At 54.9% G+C, this 19,960-nt stretch overlaps 9 protein-coding genes across 9 annotated transcripts; 4 read left to right on the top strand and 5 right to left on the bottom strand.

The window, feature by feature from the left end:
- Positions 1 to 958: 958 nt before the first annotated feature.
- On the top strand, positions 959 to 2,551 carry MAM_01914 (uncharacterized protein; the record flags this gene model as incomplete). The annotated part of the gene is made up of 1 exon (XM_040820713.1): positions 959 to 2,551. The coding sequence occupies one exon, from the start codon at positions 959 to 961 to the stop codon at positions 2,549 to 2,551; it is 1,593 nt and encodes a 530-aa protein (XP_040681056.1).
- A 2,765-nt stretch (positions 2,552 to 5,316) lies between these two features.
- Positions 5,317 to 5,837, bottom strand: MAM_01913 (uncharacterized protein; the record flags this gene model as incomplete). Its single annotated transcript, XM_040820712.1, has 3 exons — positions 5,317 to 5,520; positions 5,630 to 5,695; positions 5,751 to 5,837. 3 exons carry the CDS (start codon positions 5,835 to 5,837, stop codon positions 5,317 to 5,319), a joined length of 357 nt encoding a protein of 118 aa, XP_040681055.1.
- Positions 5,838 to 6,269: 432 nt separating this feature from the next.
- Positions 6,270 to 8,044, bottom strand: MAM_01912 (T-complex protein 1; the record flags this gene model as incomplete). Its single annotated transcript, XM_040820711.1, has 4 exons — positions 6,270 to 7,112; positions 7,173 to 7,828; positions 7,883 to 7,934; positions 7,994 to 8,044. 4 exons carry the CDS (start codon positions 8,042 to 8,044, stop codon positions 6,270 to 6,272), a joined length of 1,602 nt encoding a protein of 533 aa, XP_040681054.1.
- A 487-nt stretch (positions 8,045 to 8,531) lies between these two features.
- MAM_01911 (26S protease regulatory subunit 7) lies at positions 8,532 to 10,028 on the top strand (the record flags this gene model as incomplete). Its single annotated transcript, XM_040820710.1, has 4 exons — positions 8,532 to 8,534; positions 8,596 to 8,687; positions 8,746 to 8,860; positions 8,916 to 10,028. 4 exons carry the CDS (start codon positions 8,532 to 8,534, stop codon positions 10,026 to 10,028), a joined length of 1,323 nt encoding a protein of 440 aa, XP_040681053.1.
- A 582-nt stretch (positions 10,029 to 10,610) lies between these two features.
- MAM_01910 (uncharacterized protein) lies at positions 10,611 to 11,552 on the bottom strand (the record flags this gene model as incomplete). The annotated part of the gene is made up of 1 exon (XM_040820709.1): positions 10,611 to 11,552. The coding sequence occupies one exon, from the start codon at positions 11,550 to 11,552 to the stop codon at positions 10,611 to 10,613; it is 942 nt and encodes a 313-aa protein (XP_040681052.1).
- A 794-nt stretch (positions 11,553 to 12,346) lies between these two features.
- On the bottom strand, positions 12,347 to 13,706 carry MAM_01909 (cytochrome c1, heme protein precursor; the record flags this gene model as incomplete). Its single annotated transcript, XM_040820708.1, has 4 exons — positions 12,347 to 13,019; positions 13,111 to 13,173; positions 13,311 to 13,468; positions 13,632 to 13,706. The coding sequence occupies 4 exons, from the start codon at positions 13,704 to 13,706 to the stop codon at positions 12,347 to 12,349; spliced, it is 969 nt and encodes a 322-aa protein (XP_040681051.1).
- Positions 13,707 to 14,242: 536 nt separating this feature from the next.
- Positions 14,243 to 15,575, top strand: MAM_01908 (ran GTPase activating protein 1; the record flags this gene model as incomplete). Its single annotated transcript, XM_040820707.1, has 2 exons — positions 14,243 to 14,434; positions 14,508 to 15,575. 2 exons carry the CDS (start codon positions 14,243 to 14,245, stop codon positions 15,573 to 15,575), a joined length of 1,260 nt encoding a protein of 419 aa, XP_040681050.1.
- A 706-nt stretch (positions 15,576 to 16,281) lies between these two features.
- On the bottom strand, positions 16,282 to 17,121 carry MAM_01907 (uncharacterized protein; the record flags this gene model as incomplete). The annotated part of the gene is made up of 1 exon (XM_040820706.1): positions 16,282 to 17,121. One exon carries the CDS (start codon positions 17,119 to 17,121, stop codon positions 16,282 to 16,284), a length of 840 nt encoding a protein of 279 aa, XP_040681049.1.
- A 1,381-nt stretch (positions 17,122 to 18,502) lies between these two features.
- Positions 18,503 to 19,914, top strand: MAM_01906 (proteasome subunit alpha type 3; the record flags this gene model as incomplete). Its single annotated transcript, XM_040820705.1, has 3 exons — positions 18,503 to 18,570; positions 18,612 to 19,122; positions 19,264 to 19,914. The coding sequence occupies 3 exons, from the start codon at positions 18,503 to 18,505 to the stop codon at positions 19,912 to 19,914; spliced, it is 1,230 nt and encodes a 409-aa protein (XP_040681048.1).
- Between the last annotated feature and the right edge of the window lie 46 nt (positions 19,915 to 19,960).

The raw sequence follows: 19,960 nt of genomic DNA, 5'->3' as shown, positions 1-19,960 counted from the left end.
CCCCCCCCGCCCCCACCGTACGCCGTCGTCTGCAATCAACGAGAAGGAACGAGCATTACTAAACCCAACGGTTGGACTGCAGCTCGACCGCAGGTCACCCGCTTCCATGTCCGCAAGGGCTGCCGGGATTTTCCCCTTCTGCATACTGCACCAATTGATCCAGCCTCCAGGACCCCCCGGCTTTGGCACGGAACAGAGTATCAGTACTCCGGCATCCGAGCCAAGAAGTCAACCAGACGCCTTTCCGTGATTGTATCCCCGGCAAAAATCATCAACGGCAACTGTGACAGTAGGCGTAGCCATCGCTTGTCCTCTCGGTCCGCCGCAATTGGTGACATGCCGCCGCTGCAACGCTTTGCAACATTCCTCCGTGTCACGCCGGACGTTGACGAACCTGGGGAAAGTAGACGGCGCCGGGACGCAATTTCGAGCTCCCGATTTTAATAAACGGCTGGTTCATCAGCCAACCACGACACGCCCTCATCGCGCTTGCGGTCGGGCAACCCCTGACCAAGGCCATCCCATCCACGCTGGCCTTTGTCGCGTCTTCCGCAATCTTCGCCCTACATTGCCTCGTCGACTCACTGTCTGCTTTCCCGGCGCCGGTCGACGACGCAGCGCCTCGTCAAATCGCCTGCTGCAGCATTGCGAGCGCCTGTCTCGACCGTCGCTTGGAACATTGGACTCTTTGCGCCGCTTGGCCGAGCCGCATTCCGAGCTTCAATCTGTCAAACGTCAGGACTGCTAGCGGTCCAGTTTGTCATCCTCGCCCTCCTGCCAGTCCCACCTCGACCTAGACGACGACGACGACGACGACGACGACAACCACGCAGACCAAGTCCAACAAGGCTCCAATCGCCGCGAATATCGTCTGCTCCCAAAATCCTCCTCTGAACAGCTTATTCGTACGGCCCTCTTGTCGCTCCGCAGCCACGCCCACGCCCCTTGGCCTCCCACCATGGCTACCGTCAACGAGCACGAGATGCCACGTTCCATGTCTCCCGAGACCCCCCCAACGCTGGCCATTCGAGCATGCCCCGAGCTGTCTCGATGCGTATCAACCGCTTCGTCCATGTCACATAGCTCCGCATATGATACGAGTCCCCGGGATTCATTGGGCGGCGAGCTCTCTTCTCGTCAGTCCTCTGGCTCTTTTCGGTCATCGCGGCTGTCGGATGTTTCCAGCATCTCCAGACAGTCGGCTCACAGTGTAGATAGCAAGAGCCGAAAAAGGGGCTATGTACGACCACAACCGACGGATTTTGCTGCCAGTGCCCGGTCAAGGGATAGTGTCATGTGTTTGGGAAGTATTGCTCATTTACAATATTACTTTGCCAGAACCGGCCTCTTGGACGGCAAGGGCGGTCAGCTCGCCCGCAAGAAGCCGCATCAGCGTGCCACCCTGGACTTGTCAGTCCTCGAAAATACACGCTCTATCCCAACTATTTTTGGCGTAGACCTGAACGCCTCAGACGATGCCATGGGCAGCAACCTGGATCGTTCAAGTCTTGCCACGGAAGCAAGTGTCACCGTCGACTCTCCCACAGAGGATGCTGACGAGGACTACTTTGAGGATAGCTTTGCCGAGTCGGACCCTGGCATGCTGCCTCCGACAGTGAGCACGTATCACCAGAAGGAGAACCCGGTTCCCAAGCCTCCGACGATAGACATGTTGAAGGCAGAGCTGGAATCATGCCTCGCAGACGCCCAAAAGGCCCTGGACGAAGTGCTTGCGCGCAAGGCTGGATCATTTCGGGAGAGTGCAGATGCGCCGCAGTTGCCCAATTTGCCCGAGGAGAACACACAGGGCTGGTATGAACTGCAGGGCATGCACATCCTCGACGTGGTGACATTGGCGATTCGAGCCGCCAAGATGTACTACACCACACACGAGATGCCGGATCGTCTAGATTCCATCAAGTCGGAGAAACAAATTCGGGCCGATCTTTTGGCTGTGATGGAAGTCCTGAAGCAAATGGCCACGAGGAACTTCAAGGGCGGCTTGAGAGACGAAGAAATCGGGACCATGGTCGGCTGGGTCAAGAGTGTCTTCCACATTCTGGACAAGGAGGAAGAAATCGACGCTGCTGAACAGGCGGAACGAAAGAGCTGGGTGTGGCTTACCGATGACTGGACTGGACGGGAGGTGGAGAGAGAAAGGGCCTTTCTCGCGTCATTGGACCCTGAAGGAGAACCACTACCCGGCTGGACGCCTCTATCCCAAGCATCCGAATGCCCAACGCCGTTCCTCCGCAGTCTACAGAACGGACTGCGACTTGTCAAGCTGCACAATGCTGCGGTGAAGAAGTCTAGAAGGCGGTTTGGAGCCATTCCTACTTTTCACACGGACACGCAGAAACCATATCGATGTGCTGACAATCTCCGCTATTGGGTCAAGGCGGCTGAACTCCGCTTCGAGGTGATGCTCAAGGTTGACGTGCTGGGTGTTGTGTACAACAACGGACCCGAAGTGTGGCACGAGTTTGAGGCGGCCGTTCTCAAGTGGTGCAAGCATGTCCGAGAGGAGCTTGCCAGCGAGCTGGTGCAGTAAATCCTTTCGACTCTTTTTTTCCTGTTTGAATCCAGCACAAGAGCACCAACAGCGCATCATGACTTATGTCACCATAGCCGGAGTTGATGTTTCCTGTTTTTTCTTCTTTTTATCGCTTTTTTTCTTCTCTTTTCTGGATTTGCCGAGGTCAATATGATTGGGGTCTTTGTTGGCAGATCTCCTTTGCACATTACACCCGCTTAATGCAGCCATTCTCTGGGTTTCTTGGGCTTTTTCCCCTCCTCCTCGTCTTCTTCTTCTTTGTCTTCCTCTTCCTCTTCTTCTTCTTACTACTGCATGCATCGCATTACATCGCCAAGCTAGCAACCTTTTGTGTTTATCTGTTTCTTGGTGGGTGAGCGGTGGACAAGACAGCATACAGCGCAGCATACGGCTCAAGCACAGCATCGCATCGCATCGCGTTTGATAGATGATCACAGACCAAGCAAGGCAGGTCGTCTGTGGCACACGCTACACACATGTGCATGCCATTATGCACACAACGCGATACCTCACATAGCCCCAGTGTTTAACTCTAATCTTGTAGCATATATCCCCATAGCAAAGGCTCGAGCGCGACAAGACTGTTGCTGAGAATGGGATACACGACAGTATGAAATTGGGTCGTGAGCCCCTAGTGTTTTTTTTTTCTTTTTTGGCCTTCAGTCCAAGACTTTCAACGATGAGGGCAATGTCGACAGCACTGTTCCGTCATTTGTAGATAGAATATATATTTGACTTGGAAATTGACGTTTTACTTGTCAAGGCGTTTCCTGTTGTTTTCCATGATGTATTGTACGCCGAGTGCAGAATGCAGCTTGCCGTGTACACGTATACATGTATATATCGCATTGGTAGCACATGGAAATCGTGCTTCACGAGAAGAACGAATGACGTTTCTCATTCCCAGCACATGTTTGTTTTATAGTGTCGTTTCTTTTCCAAGGATACTCTTCTATTTTATTATTTTGAAGTTGAGCCCACTCACCTAAAAATAATAATACTAATAATTAATTAATTTAAAAATTTTAAAATTTTAAAAAAAAAACCCTCAAGGTCCAACAACACTCCAACCCTCATCATCCATCTACCTGACAATGGACATGACGGAACCACGCCGGCCCGACATCACTGCACGTCAATCTTGCGAGACTCGGCCCACGCCCTCTCGGTCTTGGGCACGACGACGACCAACACCGCGTCCTCCGTCTTGGCCGTGATGCCCAGGCCGTCGACGACGTTCTGGACGAGCAGCAGCGAATTAGTGGTTCAACTGCTTGGGTGGTGCTCATTTTGCCCCCAGCAGCCAGCAGCCACGTCAGCAGCGTGCCGGCGTCGAAGGATGGCGTACTTGCCGTAGCTGTAGCCGTCGTAGTCTCGTAGATGGTGCGGAGCATCAGAGTCCCGTTTTTGCATTCGACGCCACGCTCTGCATCGTGAGGATTCGACTGCAATGTGCTCGGATCTGGGGGCACGGAGCTGCTTGTTTCGGCGACTCTTGGCCGTTTGGGCACTGCATGGACGCCGGTTATACGTTGGCTTTGTGGATTTTTGTTCCCGGCATGTTTGTCATGCTGAGATGACTACGGGACGGGGCATGAGGAATTTGTAAATGTAGAGTACAACTTGAATAATAACAGCAGTAGTCAAAAGTACAGTATAACTAGCACAAGACTTGATGGGGATCGCGTTGTTCAGCCCCGGGAAGTTGTGCGAGGACAGCCTTGTCGTGTTTGCCGATATCAGCGCGTACTCGGAACATTTCATTCTGCCACATGTGGCGGCGGCGTAGTTGGGCATGTCAGAAAATCCGAGAAAAGCCCTACGGAGCTGTCATTTTTACTTTATTTTATAAATAAAAAGGCACCTACCTACTAGGTAACTACTAGCTGCGGAGTGCTGGGCACTAATTTGTCTTGTCTGCGCACGTTTCCGGTGGCGTGGTTGGTTGCGCCAAGCCAAGCTTGGAAAGCACCGGGCACTTGCTTGATTGGCATTTGCCGCCCGGCCCGTCGCATCCCAGCTGATGCGCAAAAGGTGAAAAGGCCAACGTCGTCCTTCAACTTGCTCACCCATCACCACATCACAGTTACATGCGCAACATCATGGACGTCAAGTCCATCTCCTTTCGTACGTACACACATCGCCCACCTCCCTTTATCCTCGCCCCTTCCAGTACTGACTCTTCCTGCAGCCCCGTCGTCGGCGGGATCCGCGCCCGCCGCTGCGTCCGACAACGTCTCCAAGCCCAAGGTCAGTCCACCGCCTCCTTTGCTCGTCCATCTTGGCGGCTCCAGCACAACAATTGTCAACTGACGCCCACATCGTAGCCGTGCTGCGTGTGCAAAGACGAAAAATCTAAGCGAGACGAGTGCATGCTTTTCTCAAAGGCGTCCGACCCGGCCGCCGATTGCAAATCCCTAGTCGACCAGTACAAGAGCTGCATGCTCGGCTTTGGATACAAGGTGTAATTATAGACTGATCTTCTTCCTCTCGAGATGCCGCCATCGAGCGCCCTGTACACTATTTGCTCATTAGACGGGTTCACGGAAAATACAAGGCACTGGATACCCCCCTCTCTTCTTTGAGACATCGACCACGTTCCATTTTATACCTACCACGTTTCGCTGCTACACGGTCTGCACCTGTGACCTGCCTTTGCGCCCTTGCCTAGCTTACTCTTCCCGCATGCACACTCCAGCATCTCCAGTGTCGGGCATGTACGTGCAAATCTCGCAAAATCCTGAGCTGACGGGCGTCAGTAGTCAATCCCTGCGCTCGCGAACCCGGGCGCTGAGAACATTCAAACGCTGCTTCGCCTCCTTGTGTCTCCCCTTGTACCCTGCCAGCATCATCTCCTCAACTTCCCGCATCGAAGAGTGGACATCCGCTACAACTTCCAGCATCCTATTCTCAATCTGCTTTCTCTTCTCCACGAGCTCGATGACCGTCCTCAGTTGCTGCGCGAGCTTGGTCGCGCTACGTTGTCGTTAGATGCAAATTACTCCACCGAGGCATGGCAATGACTTGCCTTTGTCGCCGTTTTTCTTCCTGATATGCCATCGCTCGCTTCTTCACAGAGGCCAGCGCCTTCTCTGCTTCGACTACAATTGCTCTGGCGCGTTCGTCTCGCTCCTGTTTTAGCTACAAATAGTGAGCTCAGTCGCGGTCCGAAGTTGGGTGCCGGGAACAAAATTACCTGGTAGATGCGCTCCGGCGCTTTCATGGCAATGATACTAGGATCAGAGCCATCTCCAGATTGGTTTCTATTTCTTCGTCGAGGCATGGCGGGCAGTGGTCAAGCCGGTCATGTGCGGGTCTCCTATTAGAAACTGTAGACCCAGAGTTTACGAAACATTCAACGGGGGATCCTGTGCAAAATGCAAAGTAGAAAACTCGTAAAAGCAACCTTGAGACGCGAGGGCCTCTTTTTTTTTTTTTTTTGGTGCTGGCGAAGCTTGCGCCAAATAGGAAGGAACGGCCCAGCCCGTCCTCCGTACTCGAGGACATCACATCTACCTTCCTACCTACTAGCTTAAGTACCTGGGCGTACCCAAGTACTTAGAAAGTACCTAGGCAGGTAGGTACTCTCGCATTACTGCGCCAAGGCAACGAGGGGGCAGTCCAATGCATGTGGTATCACTAAATCTCCTTTTCTTGGCCTATTCCCTCTCGGTGGTAGATGTTATCATACATCAACCTGCCCAAGTGTCCCCCATCATCGCGTCAACGCTATGTCGTCTATTCTCAGAATCATCTTGACCGTCTCAGCAGCTAGCTCAATGGCACTTGTGCTCACCAGGAGCGGCTGCAAGACGTTCTCCTTGGAGATGTTTGTGTTGACACCACCGGACTTGATGCTGACTCCCGCATTCTTCTCCCCCATCTCATGCCGGTGTCTCAGGTCCGTCACGACCTTGATACTGTTCAACCCAGCGTTCTCAGCCAGAGTAGTAGGGATAACCTCCATAGCATCCGCAAACGCCTTCCAGCAGATAGCCTCTGTGCCCGTCAAGCTACGAGCCTGCTTGGAGAGCTGTGCAGCAATCTCAATCTCGGCAGCACCTCCACCAGCAATGAGGGCCTTCTTCTTGACCAGGCAGCGCATAACGCAGAGAGCATCATGCAAGCTTCGCTCCGCTTCCTCCAAAATCAATGAGTTGGCTCCTCTGACGACGACGGAGACGGTCTTTCCGGTGGCCTTGGCACCAGTGACCTTGACCATGCGTGAGCCCGAAGATTCGGCCTCCTCAACCAGCTCAGCATATCCCAGCTTGTCCTCGGTGAAAGAATCAATGTCGGCAATAGGTTTGCAGCCGGTCGACTTGCAGATGAACTCCACTTCGTCCCGCTCAATATCCTTGATAGCAAGGATTCCCAGCTTAGCCAGGAAGTGCAGTGACAAGTCGTTGACAGCGTCGCGCAAAATCGATTTCTGGATAAGCACAACGTTGCACTTGGCCTTCTTAATCTTCTTAGCCATGTTGAGAAGATACAGACGCTCCTCCTTGACAATCTTATCCATTTGTCTGTAGTCGTTGACCTGGATGGTGTTTTCCATCTACAAGTAATGTGAGTCAGTATACAAATCGATATTCCATCCCCAGGAATTACAGCTTACATCTGGCTTGGGCGGACTGAGCTGGAACTGAATGAGACCGATGCGTGCCTTCTCCATTCTGACGGGGCCACCGGCGTTCCTGAGAACTGGCTGGTTCAAGACCAGGCCAGGAACAAGTTCGCTGTCCTCGATAGTGCCTCCAACCTTCTTGACAATCCGAATGTTCCGGAGGTCAACGTTATCGGCGGTCTTAACATCAATCACTTTCGTCACGGCATTGACAGCCATCGGCCCGAGCAAGTTCGAGTATTGTGAGACAATTTTGGACGACAGTGACGTGTTGGCGGCCTGCAGAAGAGCGGACGTGTCGCCAAGGGTAATCGGTTGGGACATGTCGTGGAGCACTTCCACGGCGGCAGCTGACGCTCGTTGGAAGGACTCTGAGATGACTGAGGGATGGATCCCTTTTGACAGGAGTCGGTCTGCGGCACCAAGCAAGCTGCCGCAGATGACAACGACGGAGGTTGTGCCATCGCCGGCCTCGACATCCTGCGCACCAGCGAGGTTCACCAGCATCTTGGCGGTGGGGTGCATGACTGACATGCTCTTCAGCATAGTGTGTCCATCGTTTGTAATGATCGTCTCGCCCTTGCCGCTTCTGATCATCTTGTCCATGCCTCGAGGGCCGAGGGACGTTCGGATAGCGTCGGCAACAGCTGTCAATATGTTAAGAAAACTCGTGTCACAGACTTTGCTTCAGTTGTTCCCACCTCTAGCAGCGACAATGTTGGACGACCGCACAGCCATGGGCTTCTCCTTGTCCTGCGAGTGTGTCAGCGGGGTGGCACAGCTTGGGGGGGAGTGTGAGAGCTTCTTAATACTCTAAAAGTAGCATTCTGAGACTGCCCAACAGCAACTGCGGGTGCTGACATGATGGCGACAAGGTTGAGCTACCCGAGCTTCTCCGATTCTGTAGTCTTTGTTGAGTTGTTGCAGAGTCGTCGAATGGCGGGACGTTGGCAGCATGGATGAGATATCCCACCTTCTGCCACCGCTCCGCCATCCAGAAATTTTGGCGTCGGGCCACAGATTATCCATGCTCCGATACTATGCTGCAGCGGTCTCCCAACGCGGTTTAGCGCCACCTGTCGTTCTGGTCTAGTTCAACGGGGGGGCCTGTGCACGGAGCTCAAGGCAACCGACTCTGATTACGAAATGCTCCTGCGAATGGCTGCCTCAGCATTGCCATTGCCAGCCAAACACGCGACAGCCTTCCCGTCTATCAAGCTTGCATCTCCCAGCGCAACCGAGTCAACTAGACAGCTGTTTTCACCGGCTTTACGTACCTGACTGCTCTCCGACTGCATTATCACCTAGCCCTGTGTCGTCGGCAACGCGCTACTGCAGGCGGATTCCATCATGGTATGGTGCCCAAAGCAACTTTGCATCGTGGCCTGCGTCAACGATGGCTAACTTGGACTAGCCTTCCGCGACTGGTCAAAACTGGGAGAAGTACCAGAAGAAATTTGCCGACGATGAAATAGAAGAGAAGAAGATTACTCCTCTGACCGATGAGTACGAAGGCACCGGTAGGGCAAAAGGGCTTTGGACATATCAGCTTACTATTTGTTAGGGATATCCAGGTTCTGAAGACGTATGGCGCCGCCCCCTATGGAGCAGCGCTCAAGAAGCTCGAGAAACAGATCAAGGAAAAACAGCAAAGTGTAGATGAGAAGATTGGAGTGAAAGTACGAGCCGGCACTCTCACTATTCCTAGCCTCGCGCATATCTAACCATTGACAGGAGTCCGACACTGGTCTTGCCCCTCCGCATTTATGGGACGTTGCCGCTGACCGTCAACGAATGTCCGAGGAGCAGCCGTTCCAGGTAGCCCGCTGTACCAAGATCATCGAAGACGACAAAGGCGACGAGTCAAAGAAGAAGTACGTTATCAACGTCAAGCAAATTGCCAAGTTCGTCGTCCAGCTCGGAGAGCGTGTGAGCCCGACAGATATTGAAGAGGGAATGCGTGTTGGTGTCGACCGCAACAAGTATCAGATCATGTTGCCGTTACCACCCAAGATCGACGCAAGCGTCACCATGATGACGGTCGAAGAGAAGCCGGATGTCACATATGGCGACGTTGGCGGCTGTAAAGAGCAGGTCGAGAAGCTGCGAGAAGTTGTTGAAATGCCTCTGTTATCTCCGGAGCGATTTGTCAACCTCGGTATCGATCCTCCCAAAGGAGCTCTTCTCTACGGCCCCCCTGGTACAGGCAAAACCCTCTGTGCCCGTGCCGTTGCCAACAGAACAGATGCGACGTTCATTCGAGTCATCGGCAGTGAACTGGTCCAGAAATACGTTGGTGAAGGTGCACGGATGGTCCGTGAGTTGTTCGAGATGGCGCGAACGAAAAAGGCGTGCATCATCTTCTTTGACGAAATCGATGCCGTCGGCGGTGCCAGATTTGACGACGGTGCCGGTGGTGACAACGAGGTGCAAAGAACCATGCTGGAGCTCATCACCCAGCTGGATGGGTTCGATGCTCGTGGAAACATCAAGGTCATGTTTGCAACCAACAGGCCGTCTACCCTGGATCCCGCGCTCATGAGACCCGGCCGTATCGACCGAAAGATTGAGTTCTCGCTTCCCGATCTCGAAGGCCGAGCCAATATTCTCCGAATCCATGCCAAGAGCATGTCCGTCGAGAGAGATATCCGATGGGAGCTGATTTCTCGTCTCTGTCCCAACGCCACCGGGGCAGAATTGAGGAGCGTGTGCACCGAGGCCGGCATGTTCGCCATCCGAGCAAGAAGAAAAGTGGCTTCGGAGAAGGATTTCTTGAGTGCCGTTGACAAGGTCATCAAGGGCAACCTCAAGTTCAACTCGACCGCAACCTACATGCAATATAACTAGAGTGGGCGATTTTTTTGTGTATTTCTCTTCAAAAACTACAAACCTTTGGTGTATGACTATGGGAGATGACACGGAAGGCGGCGCTTCTAGATACCTCGTTGATGCCTCCAGCAGCAGAAATTTGATAGAAGCCGGCGTTCACGGTGCAACAATGGCATGTCCAGTCTGTGTTGACATACGGCGCACAAGTGTAAACCGCACAATGGATACGATACGTATATACGTTAAGCCGCACCCAACATGAGGCTGGCCCCTTTAGGAGCTGTCCATGATTTATACACACAGACGCTATGCTCTGTACACTATTTGCAGTAGGCGCACGTTGGATATTTACACGGATCGAGAAACGCATCGCGTCGGATCCATATCAAAAAAGCAACATTAAACCCGTGATGTGACGGCCTAGGCTACAGGTTACCACCACCAAATCCCCCAGCAAAAGTGACATCCCGGACAATGCAGTCAGATGTGAAGTCAAAAGTGTCAACTAGTCGAGTGGCCCGGCACAGCCCTCCTTTTCCCAAGAAGATGCCGGCCCGAGCCTAAATCGTGAGGTCATCAGCCGCCCGTCGCGGCCGGTCGTCACGCGCCAGACATGCCAGACAAGCAGCCCAAGCACATGACGTCTCCTTGGCGGCCCCTCTCCACGCAGCACCTGCTGCAGACGACGGAGCGGTGTCCCGACGCGCCCCATCCCCTGGCGTCTTTGGCTGCGTCCCGGCAGCGGCCCTGGGGTTGCCGCGCGCCGGTGTCGGTGTTCTCGTCGTCGGCGTCGGCGTCGGCGTCGGCGTCGGCGTCGGCGTCGGCGTCGGCGTCGGCGTCGGCGTCGGCGTCGGCGTCGGCGTCGGCGTCGGCGTCGGCGTCGGCGTCGGCGTCGGCGTCGGCGTCGGCGTCGGCGTCGGCGTCGGCGTCGGCGTCGGCGTCGGCGTCGGCGTCGGCGTCGGCGTCGGCGTCGGCGTCGGCGTCGGCGTCGGCGTCGGCGTCGGCGTCGTCCATGTGGAGTGATCGCGAGAGCACCTCCTGCTCCGAAAGGACGGACATGCCGTCGTCCGTGTCCCATCCGTAGCACTGTCTCATGCACACGAAGCACGCTGTCTCGCCGCAGCCCTGGCACTCTGCGAAGGAGTCGAGGTCGGACGTCTTGGTCGGCCGCCGATGGCATATGTAGCAGGGGGCTGGGCGCGCCGCACCGGCTCCGGCTCCGGCACTGGGCGCCGGGGATGCCCTGTTCCCGAGGGCCGGGCGGTCCTGGAACAGCCTCTGCTGTGGTGATGGCCGCCGTCGCTGCGCCGGCACAGGGCTGCCGGGGGAGTCGTCTTCGGGGGCGACGCCGACGCGGGCCCTTTTCGGAGAGGGCGGGAGGACCTTGCGGGCGGCGGTGAGGTCCGACGCTCGGTTTAGCAGGTAGAGGTCCGGTGGCTGCTTGTCTGGGCTGTACAGCCGGCGGACGCGGTCGTCGTGGTCGTCCTCCCATCGTCGTTTTCGGGGCGGCTGGAAGTCATCGCCGTCGCTGACATACGGCATCTTCACGCCGGGGGGGGCAAGGCACGGTTGTTCGTTCGTATGATTGATGGCTTGGGCTGACGAGGCGCTGGTGCTGGTGCTGGTGCTGGTGCTGGAAGGTGTGTGAGATCGGCCTCGTAAGCCGCTAGGTAGTGACCATTTGGAACAGCGAGGTATGTATGAACAGTCGGAAGTCGGAGACGGCACGGAGACGGGGAGACGGGGACGGGTGTTCACTCGCGTCTCTTGCAAGTTGCAGCTGGGCTGGACGTGGAAAAGGATCAAAATTATGGAGTAATCACGGAATCTTTCAAGGGTTCCATGTCCACCAGTGACCGGTGACCTGCCCCTATCGGCCTGTCGGCCTATCGGAGACGGCTGAGGACTGAAGCAGGCTGCCTGCCAGTGGGTCAACCTGGTCCTGTCTGGTCTGATGTGTTGTTGTCGCTGTCCGACTTCCTGTCCCCATGACTGGTCGCGGCCGGGCGCACGGTCGAGATGAGCAAAATACAGAAACACACAGGACAAGTGCGTCCAAATTACATCCAGAGCCCGTCTTGATACATTCAGTGCCGGTCCCTTCTTACTGACACACCGTCAACACACCGCAAGTGAGCTGCCAGAGCCTATTGTGCATGACTACGACAGACAGAAGCAAAGGTATTGAAATCTGGATCCTCTGATTTACACTCCACCATCGATCTTACCGTGTTTCTTGAACAACCGTCTCTCTGCTCTACCCGCCTCCGCCACAAAAGGAACATCTCTAACAGGGGGAGACTAGTATACACATGAGGCACAACTTGCCTTGTCTCTTAGCGGCGAACCTTGGAATCGGCTGGGGGGTCGTAGGCAATCTTCCTCGACTTCAGCCATGCCCATTTGTATCGCTTAACCCAGACGCTGATGGCCCACAAAGCCGACGTGACAATCAAGACCTTCAAGCCCATCTTCTTGCGGTCATCCATCTCAGGTTCGGCCGCCCAGTTGAGAAACTCGACAACGTCCTTGGCCATCTGGGAGGTGGAGGCAGGAGTGCCGTCCTCGTACTCGACAAGGCCGTCGTAGAGAACACGAGCCATGCCGATGCCAGTTCCGGGGAAATAGGGGTTGAAATTCATGCCAGGCGCGACCTGGGCGCCGGCAGGGGGCTCTTCAGGGTAGCCCGTCAGCAAGCTGAAAATGTAGTCGCAGCCACCATGGCGGCCCTTGACGATGAGGCTCAGATCCGGGGGCAGGGCACCGTTGTTGGCGAACCGAGCAGCCTCCTCATTCTTGTAGGGGTCGGGAATGTAGTCGGCCAACTTTCCAGGTCGCATCTGGATCTCGCCCTGCTCGTCCGGCTCACCAGGGTACTCGTTCTCCTCGGCAAGGGCCTTGGCTTCGTCGACAGTCAAGACGGAACCGACCAGTGTCCGGTAGGGGATACGACTGAGGGAGTGACAGCTGGCGCAGACTTCTCTGTAGACCTGGAAGCCTCGGCGAAGTCTAATGTTCAAGGTCAGTACCGGGGTTACGTCCTGTCAGTGGCACATGCTCCTGTTGGGTTTTCGGGGACGACCAAGAGAGGGGCACTTACGCCTGGTGGTCGAAAGTCTTGAGCCACTGCTGATGAACCCAGGGATAGTGAGTAGGATGCAGACTGTTGGGCGAATTAGTGAATTGGTCGTCGAAGAGGAGGGCCTCACACAGCCGAGAACCGCAATGTATGCCACACGTGGCATAGGACACCGACCGCGGCAACAAGAGCTCGGGCTTGTATATTCCTGAAAAACGTACCCTTCCTCAGCAGGGCTGGCAGCAAAGGCCACAGGTCCGTAGAGGTGGTAGTACCAGGCAATGGAGCCGGCGGCGACGGTGGTCGAGGCGATGGCAGCAAAGTTCAACCGTGCAGGGGAAGCTTCCCCGGCAGCACGCGAGCTCGTCGAGGCGGCGCGCTATACGACAGATATCCATTAGCATTGAAAGTCTTGAGCAATATGCACTTGCAAATCGACTGATGTGGTTCCAGTCTGCGAGGGCGGGCAGCGGTTGATTCCCTCGGCAAACCACGAAAAACGGAGAGACAGACGAGACCCAGTTCCAGCAGGACCGCCATACCTTGGATACATTGCTCACGCCATTTCGAAGCCCATTGAGTGTGCGCGCCGAGCGCAGGCAAGACCTTGACAGCATAATTTGCGAGCTATACCGGTATCCGTGGAGGGAGCCGTTGTGAGGCCGTGTCGACGATGGGTTGCTATCGAGATTCCGAGGGTCGGGGGTTCGAAATGGCTCAGCAGGAGAAGTCGTACTCTTCGAGAAAATCCAGCGTTCCGAAATGGGCCGACGCTGATTGGCTCGAGTCACGTGAAGCTCCGTGCCATGGCCCGTCCAACCGGGTGGTCAGGCCGCAGCCTGCTTACCTAATTCGAGCCGTTGCAGCAAGAGGTAGAAGTTCGGCCCCCACCGGCTGCTTGTCGATGCTTCCTCATTGGCTGCTGGTGGCCGCCAGCGCTGCGCCTGCGCCTGAATAATAAATACTTACGCGTGCGCCAACTTCAAGTTACGATGCCTTTTTGCGTTGCCCCGCCCCCACCATCATCAATAAATTGCATGTCGTGACAAAAAGCAAAACCATCGTCACTCGCACTCTCTCGCAAACCGCGCTCTTTCTTTTGCCCGCTCGCAACTTGCTCTGGCTTATATTCGTCTAAGCATATCCATACAAGATGACCGTCACCCACAAACTCTTCACCATTGAAGGCAAGGGCCTCAAGCTCGACACCGCCGCCGATGTCGAGCCTCACATCAAAGATCTCCGAGCCAACGACGTAGAGGAGGTCAGGCTGCTCGGAAATACCCTAGGCGTCGGGGCTTGCAAGGTCATCGGAGAAGTCCTGGCCACCAAGAAGAACCTCAAGGTGCGGCGACGCCGACGCACAGCCCGTCAACGTCAACACAACACGTCCTCAAGCTAACACGACACTCATCAAGGTCGCGAATCTTGCCGACATTTTCACAGGCAGGCTGCTGAGCGAAATTCCCGAAGCGCTCTCCCTGCTTCTGACTTCTGTCCTCAACCACCCGAACCTCCACACAGTCAACTTGAACGACAACGCGTTTGGCCTCAACACTCAAGCCCCCCTCGTCGCCTTCCTCTCCGCCCACGTCCCCCTTCAGCACCTGTACCTCAACAACAACGGCCTCGGTCCCCACGCCGGCATCCTCGTTGCCGATGCTCTGTCACAGCTTCACGCCAAGAAGGAAGCCGCCCGCAAGGAGGGCAGGCAGGTCCCCGACTTGGAGACGGTCATTTGCGGCCGCAACCGACTGGAGAACGGCAGCATGTCCGCTTGGGCCAGGACTTATAAACTCCACAACAAAATCCAGCACGTCAAGATGGTGCAGAACGGTATCAGACAAGAGGGCATCTCTCATCTCATCAGTGAAGGTCTTGTCCACGCTACCAAACTGCAGACCTTGGATCTCCAGGACAACACTTTTACCCTCACGGGCGCCAAGGCCCTCGCCGACGTCGTCACAAATTGGACTGTCGTCCGCGAGCTAGGTATCGGCGATTCGCTTCTGAGCGCCAAGGGCAGTGTCCTGTTTGCAAAGGCTCTGGCCAAGGGCAAAAACCAGAAAGTCGAGACTCTTCGTCTGCAGTACAACGATATTACCGCGCCTGGCGTCAAGGCCTTTGCTGCCGCTGCCAAGGATGCGCTGCCTTCCCTTAGGCGCATAGAGTTGAATGGAAACAAGTTTGACGAGGACGACGAGTCCATCCTCTATTTGCAGAAACTTCTTGACAAGCGCAAGGAGACGCTTGCCGGAGATGTCATCAACGAGGACGAATGGGGAGTTGACAGCTTGAGCGATCTTGAAGAACTCAGCGAGGAGGAGGAGGAGGAGGAAGAGGAGGAAGAGGAGGGCGTCACCGCCGAGGAGCGCGCCGAGAAACTAATCAAGGAGGCCGAGGAGGCTCGGGAGGAGCCTGTCGTCCAGCTCAAGGACAAGGAGGTCGAGGCTCTTGCTAAGAAGCTGGAGAAGACCGACATTTAGGCTGAAATGCTGTTATTCCCCGTGACGTTAGATGATACACTTGCATATATTTAAGATTATACTTAGGGTTAGAGCGTGCAATACATACGATACCCCCTTTAGGGCCCTTTCTGTGAAGATGAACGCAAGGGTCTCAAGGCCAGTCACTTCACAACCAGTCACCACCATACACGTAGAGCTTGCAGCGGAACAAATGTTGATGAGGCATTGGATGTATATTCAATATCTGACATGCACTACAAGGGGCTACCGTCACACAAGTTTCAAGCTAGAATTGGATTGAAATGGAAGATAGGGGCAGACCGTATTCAGACGTCAAGCCCTTGCGGGGAACACGGACACGTACCTAGACTGGCTGTGGTTGGAACCAGGTTCTCTAAGACTCCTTGTTAGCCGCCACATGAACACTCCTTAAGCAAGGGAATGGGGAGAAGATGAAAGAGTGGAAATGAATAGTCAAGAAAAACAACAAGGTATCTCCCAATGCCGACCGACATTAACCCTTCTGGTATATACCGGTACTGGCAACCAAAACCAAGCCCATGACCCTAACGTTAATACCAAAGCACTTGCGTATATGTCTGTTTCCATCAATGCTTTCATTCGTTCCATAACAAAGCCAAACACGGACCACACCACCTATCTATGCATATCTAACGGCTGAGAGCAGTATTTTGTATGATTAAATCGCCCTCCATAAGCATAGTTACATAAAATCCATGGCATCAGACGGCATCGAGGCGTTCCTGAGCTGTTCAAAAGCACCGTACTGAGCCGCCATCTCCGAATGCTGTTGTTGCTGGTCATAGTCGGGTCCCTTGTAAACAGGGTCGTTAGACCTAGTATATCTATCGCTCCCCACGGCGGTACCGTAGTGGTTATAAACATCCCTGGCTTTGTTGTCAACGGACTGGCGTTCATATTCCCGCCGCATGAGTTCTTCATACCCGGACGTCATGTATGGCTCACTTTCGGCTGCCATGTGCTGAGTCCATTTACCGTCAGCGGTTTGGACTTGGGTGCCATCCAGACTCATGGCTGGATTATGTTGTCTCTCATATCGCATTTTGGCAAGGTGCTCCTCTTGGTCCAGGGTCGTACTGCTCCAGGCAAGGGAAGGGATATCTTCCGCCCTACTGGGGGGGCAAATGCTCCAAAGCTCGAGTAGACGAAGTTTCTGCGGATCATCGGCAATGCGGAAGAGTTGAACCTGGGACGGCGTCAAAACGGCAGGGTCTATCCCGTAGCTGCGCAGGGTCATCTCCATTGGGGAAAGCTCGCTCTGAGGCGGCTCTGATGATGGCCGCTGGGGTTGGCATTGTCCGTGGTTCTCATATGGCTGAGCAGCAGCCTTGGCCGTGTGAGCAGAGTGGTGATAGTGTTGTGAGATAGAATACACAATGGGTTGAGGAACTGGAGCCAAGGGGGCCGGTTCCTGTCGTAATGTGTCTTTTTGGGCGGAGACGTGAAAGTCGGGGTTGAAGGTCAAATTACGAGAAAAGAGGTTGGCCAGGTCATCTTGAACCTGTTGGGCGTTTGCCTGCATGCCGGGTTGAAAAGATACCATGACCTAGAAGCGAATCAATATCAAGCAACCACGCATGCCGCTTACACGCAGGCGGAGAGCCACCGGTTAACTGTACCTCGGCTGTTGGCGAATCTGCAATGCGGTGATGGGCGGGAACAACGGTGGCTTCGTTTCCGGAATGCCTCTTGATCGTCACTCTGGGGTCAGTGTTTCTTCGCAAGTTCTTTCGGTCGACGAGTCCTTTAAATTCCTGTCGATTGAGTTCTTTGTTCCTTTTTTTTTTCTGTTTTCTTCTTAGGCGTGACCCTGGTTGGGTCGATATGCGGTTGGGTATCAAGACAGAACGGCAAATGCGATACCTCCGTACTCGGTTCTGCTGGAGCGGCCGGCAAGAGAGATGAGGCAAAATCAGAAGTTTATTTCGGCTACACTAAGTTGATAAAAGGTGAAGACGATCAGGCGCGTGCAAATGGTGAATGTCAACAAGAGGGGAAAAGTAAGCAAGTGGTGCTGCTGCTGCTGGTGTCGTCCCGGTTCTCGTCTCCTGTCTCGGGCAGATTTATTAGCACGAGGAGCGAGCGCTGGCCTTCTGAGGTTTTAGGCCGGACAGCGGACCGGAACAGCGGACCAGGGGCCACTGGCGCCAGAGAGGGAGGCGCAGGCGGGGGAGGATGGACTTTGGCTAAGGGGGCGATTGAGTGGCGAGACAATATCCGCGCCAAGATAGCGCGTGCTTGGCGAATGAATATCAAAGAGAAGGCGTCAGAGAAGACCCATGGAAGAGACGGGGAGAAAAGAGAAGCGTCATGTCTTCTGTTGCAAGTTCAATAGAAAGTCGGGATTGTTGGGAGTCGGGACATGAGGCCGCAGCTGCGGGACCTGCAGGCGGACCAAGGAAGGAAGCAAGGAAGGAAGCCAGGACGGACGGCGCTTGCTAGTGAGTGGTGTGGAGTGGCAATTTCGTGCTCACGGATTCATCTCAAAATGGCTCCGACCGTCATCGACCCAAGATTCGTCACGCGGCCACGTCTCCTTGACGCCACCAGACCATGGATTGTTGGAGGAGCAAAGGACTTGGGGGAGTGGGAGAGACATGTGACTGTTTTGACTTAAGCTTGAAGCGAAGCAACAACAAAGCACGGCCGCGGTGCATGTACTAAATTACTCACGATACCTCTAGGCACCTGGGTAGGTAGCTGACCCGCGTCCAAGTGTCACTTGACTTGACATGGAACTACTCTTCCCATCCCCCACGCGGCTTGTGCTTCCCACCAACGGCTGAAGCTACATTCCTGTGCTGGAATAAAATATGACATTACATTGTCGGGACTCGGGACTTGCTGTGCCTGTATCTTTTATCTTTCTATCAACGGCTAGTGGCCCCCGAGGGCCGGATCCGATGTGGGGCCCCAGCATTGCGCCACAACCGCATCAGCCACACTACAGCCCAACCACCTGTGGCTTACTGTAAGTTGTAAGCCCCTCCTCAGCAAGACTCTTGGCCTCAGGCACAAAACAGCAGGCCAGCCTCGCCGCCAGCAACTGCAACACGCAGCTCTCAGGCTGCCTGGTGATGATGCCGCTGGTTGGAGCTCCAGTTCCATATCTGCCATCTCAACTCCTCTCAACCCACCGTCCATTCACTCAGCATACCTCTGTACCTGGCGATACCATCCTTCGGACAGGTTCAACGGAGACCAGCTTGCCAAGATGGTGAGGCTCTTGCAGTCGCCCTGTCTGCATACTCTGCCGCCCCCCCATGAGGGAACGCTAGCTAACACCCTCAACACGCAGACGTCGATAGGAACGGGCTACGATCTTCTCAACTCCATCTTTTCGCCAGATGGCCGCAACTTTCAGGTGGAGTACGCAGTTAAGGCAGTAGAGAACGGCGGCACCTCAATCGGTATCCGGTGCAAGGATGGCGTTGTCCTGGCTGTCGAGAAGGTGGTGACATCAAAGCTCCTGAAGCCCGGGGCGAACAAGCGAATTGCTACCGTTGATAGCCACATTGGAGTTGTACGTGATCCCGCAACTGTCTAGTCCGAAATCATGCCTCTCTTTATGCCTTCCAATCAACCACCAAAAAAACAAAAAAAAAAAAAATCACCCCGCCCCTGGAGCTGGAGCGGTAGCTGACTTGTGCACACAATCTACCAGGTTTACTCAGGAATGGTCCCCGACGGCCGATATTTTGTCGACCGCGCCCGCGACGAAGCCCAAGGCTGGCGGCAACACTTCAAGACCCCGATCCCCACGGCCGATCTTGCCTCCCGGATGGGCGGCTATCTCCAGGCCTACACCATGTATGGTTCCGTCCGGCCGTTCGGCATCACCGCTATTGTCGGCGGCGTAGACACGTCCGAAGAGACGCCAGTCGACGGGGAAGTCGGCTCGGGTCCCAAGTGCGGTGCTGGCGGCAAGGTCCCCGGCAAGCATGGCGGTCCGTTCCTGTACATGATTGAGCCCAGTGGTTTGTACTGGGGCTACTACGGTGCTGCTACAGGCAAGGGTCGTCAGGCGGCCAAGGCCGAGCTGGAGAAGCTGGATCTGCAGTCCGGCAACATGACCATGGAGGAGGCCGTCAAGGAGGCCGCAAGGATCATCTTTGTCGCGCAAAAGGACAACAAGGACAAAGACTTTGAACTGGAAATGACTTGGATCAGTGGCGTGGATGGTCCGACCAAGGGTCGTCATGTCGAGGTGCCCAAGGAGTTGAGGGAGGAAGCTGAGCGGTTAGCAAAGGCGGAGGATGACACAGACGAAGACGAGGAGAACGATAAGAAAGACGAGGATAAGATGGAGGAGTAGAGAAGGATTTCGCCAAGCAACAACCGGATTTAGTTCCGCGCGCTGG

The sequence above is a fragment of the Metarhizium album genome (genome assembly GCF_000804445.1).
Source record: "Metarhizium album ARSEF 1941 chromosome Unknown scaffold_3, whole genome shotgun sequence".
Classification (NCBI taxonomy): Eukaryota; Fungi; Ascomycota; class Sordariomycetes; order Hypocreales; family Clavicipitaceae; genus Metarhizium; species Metarhizium album.
This window is presented reverse-complemented; position numbering and strand designations above follow the sequence as displayed.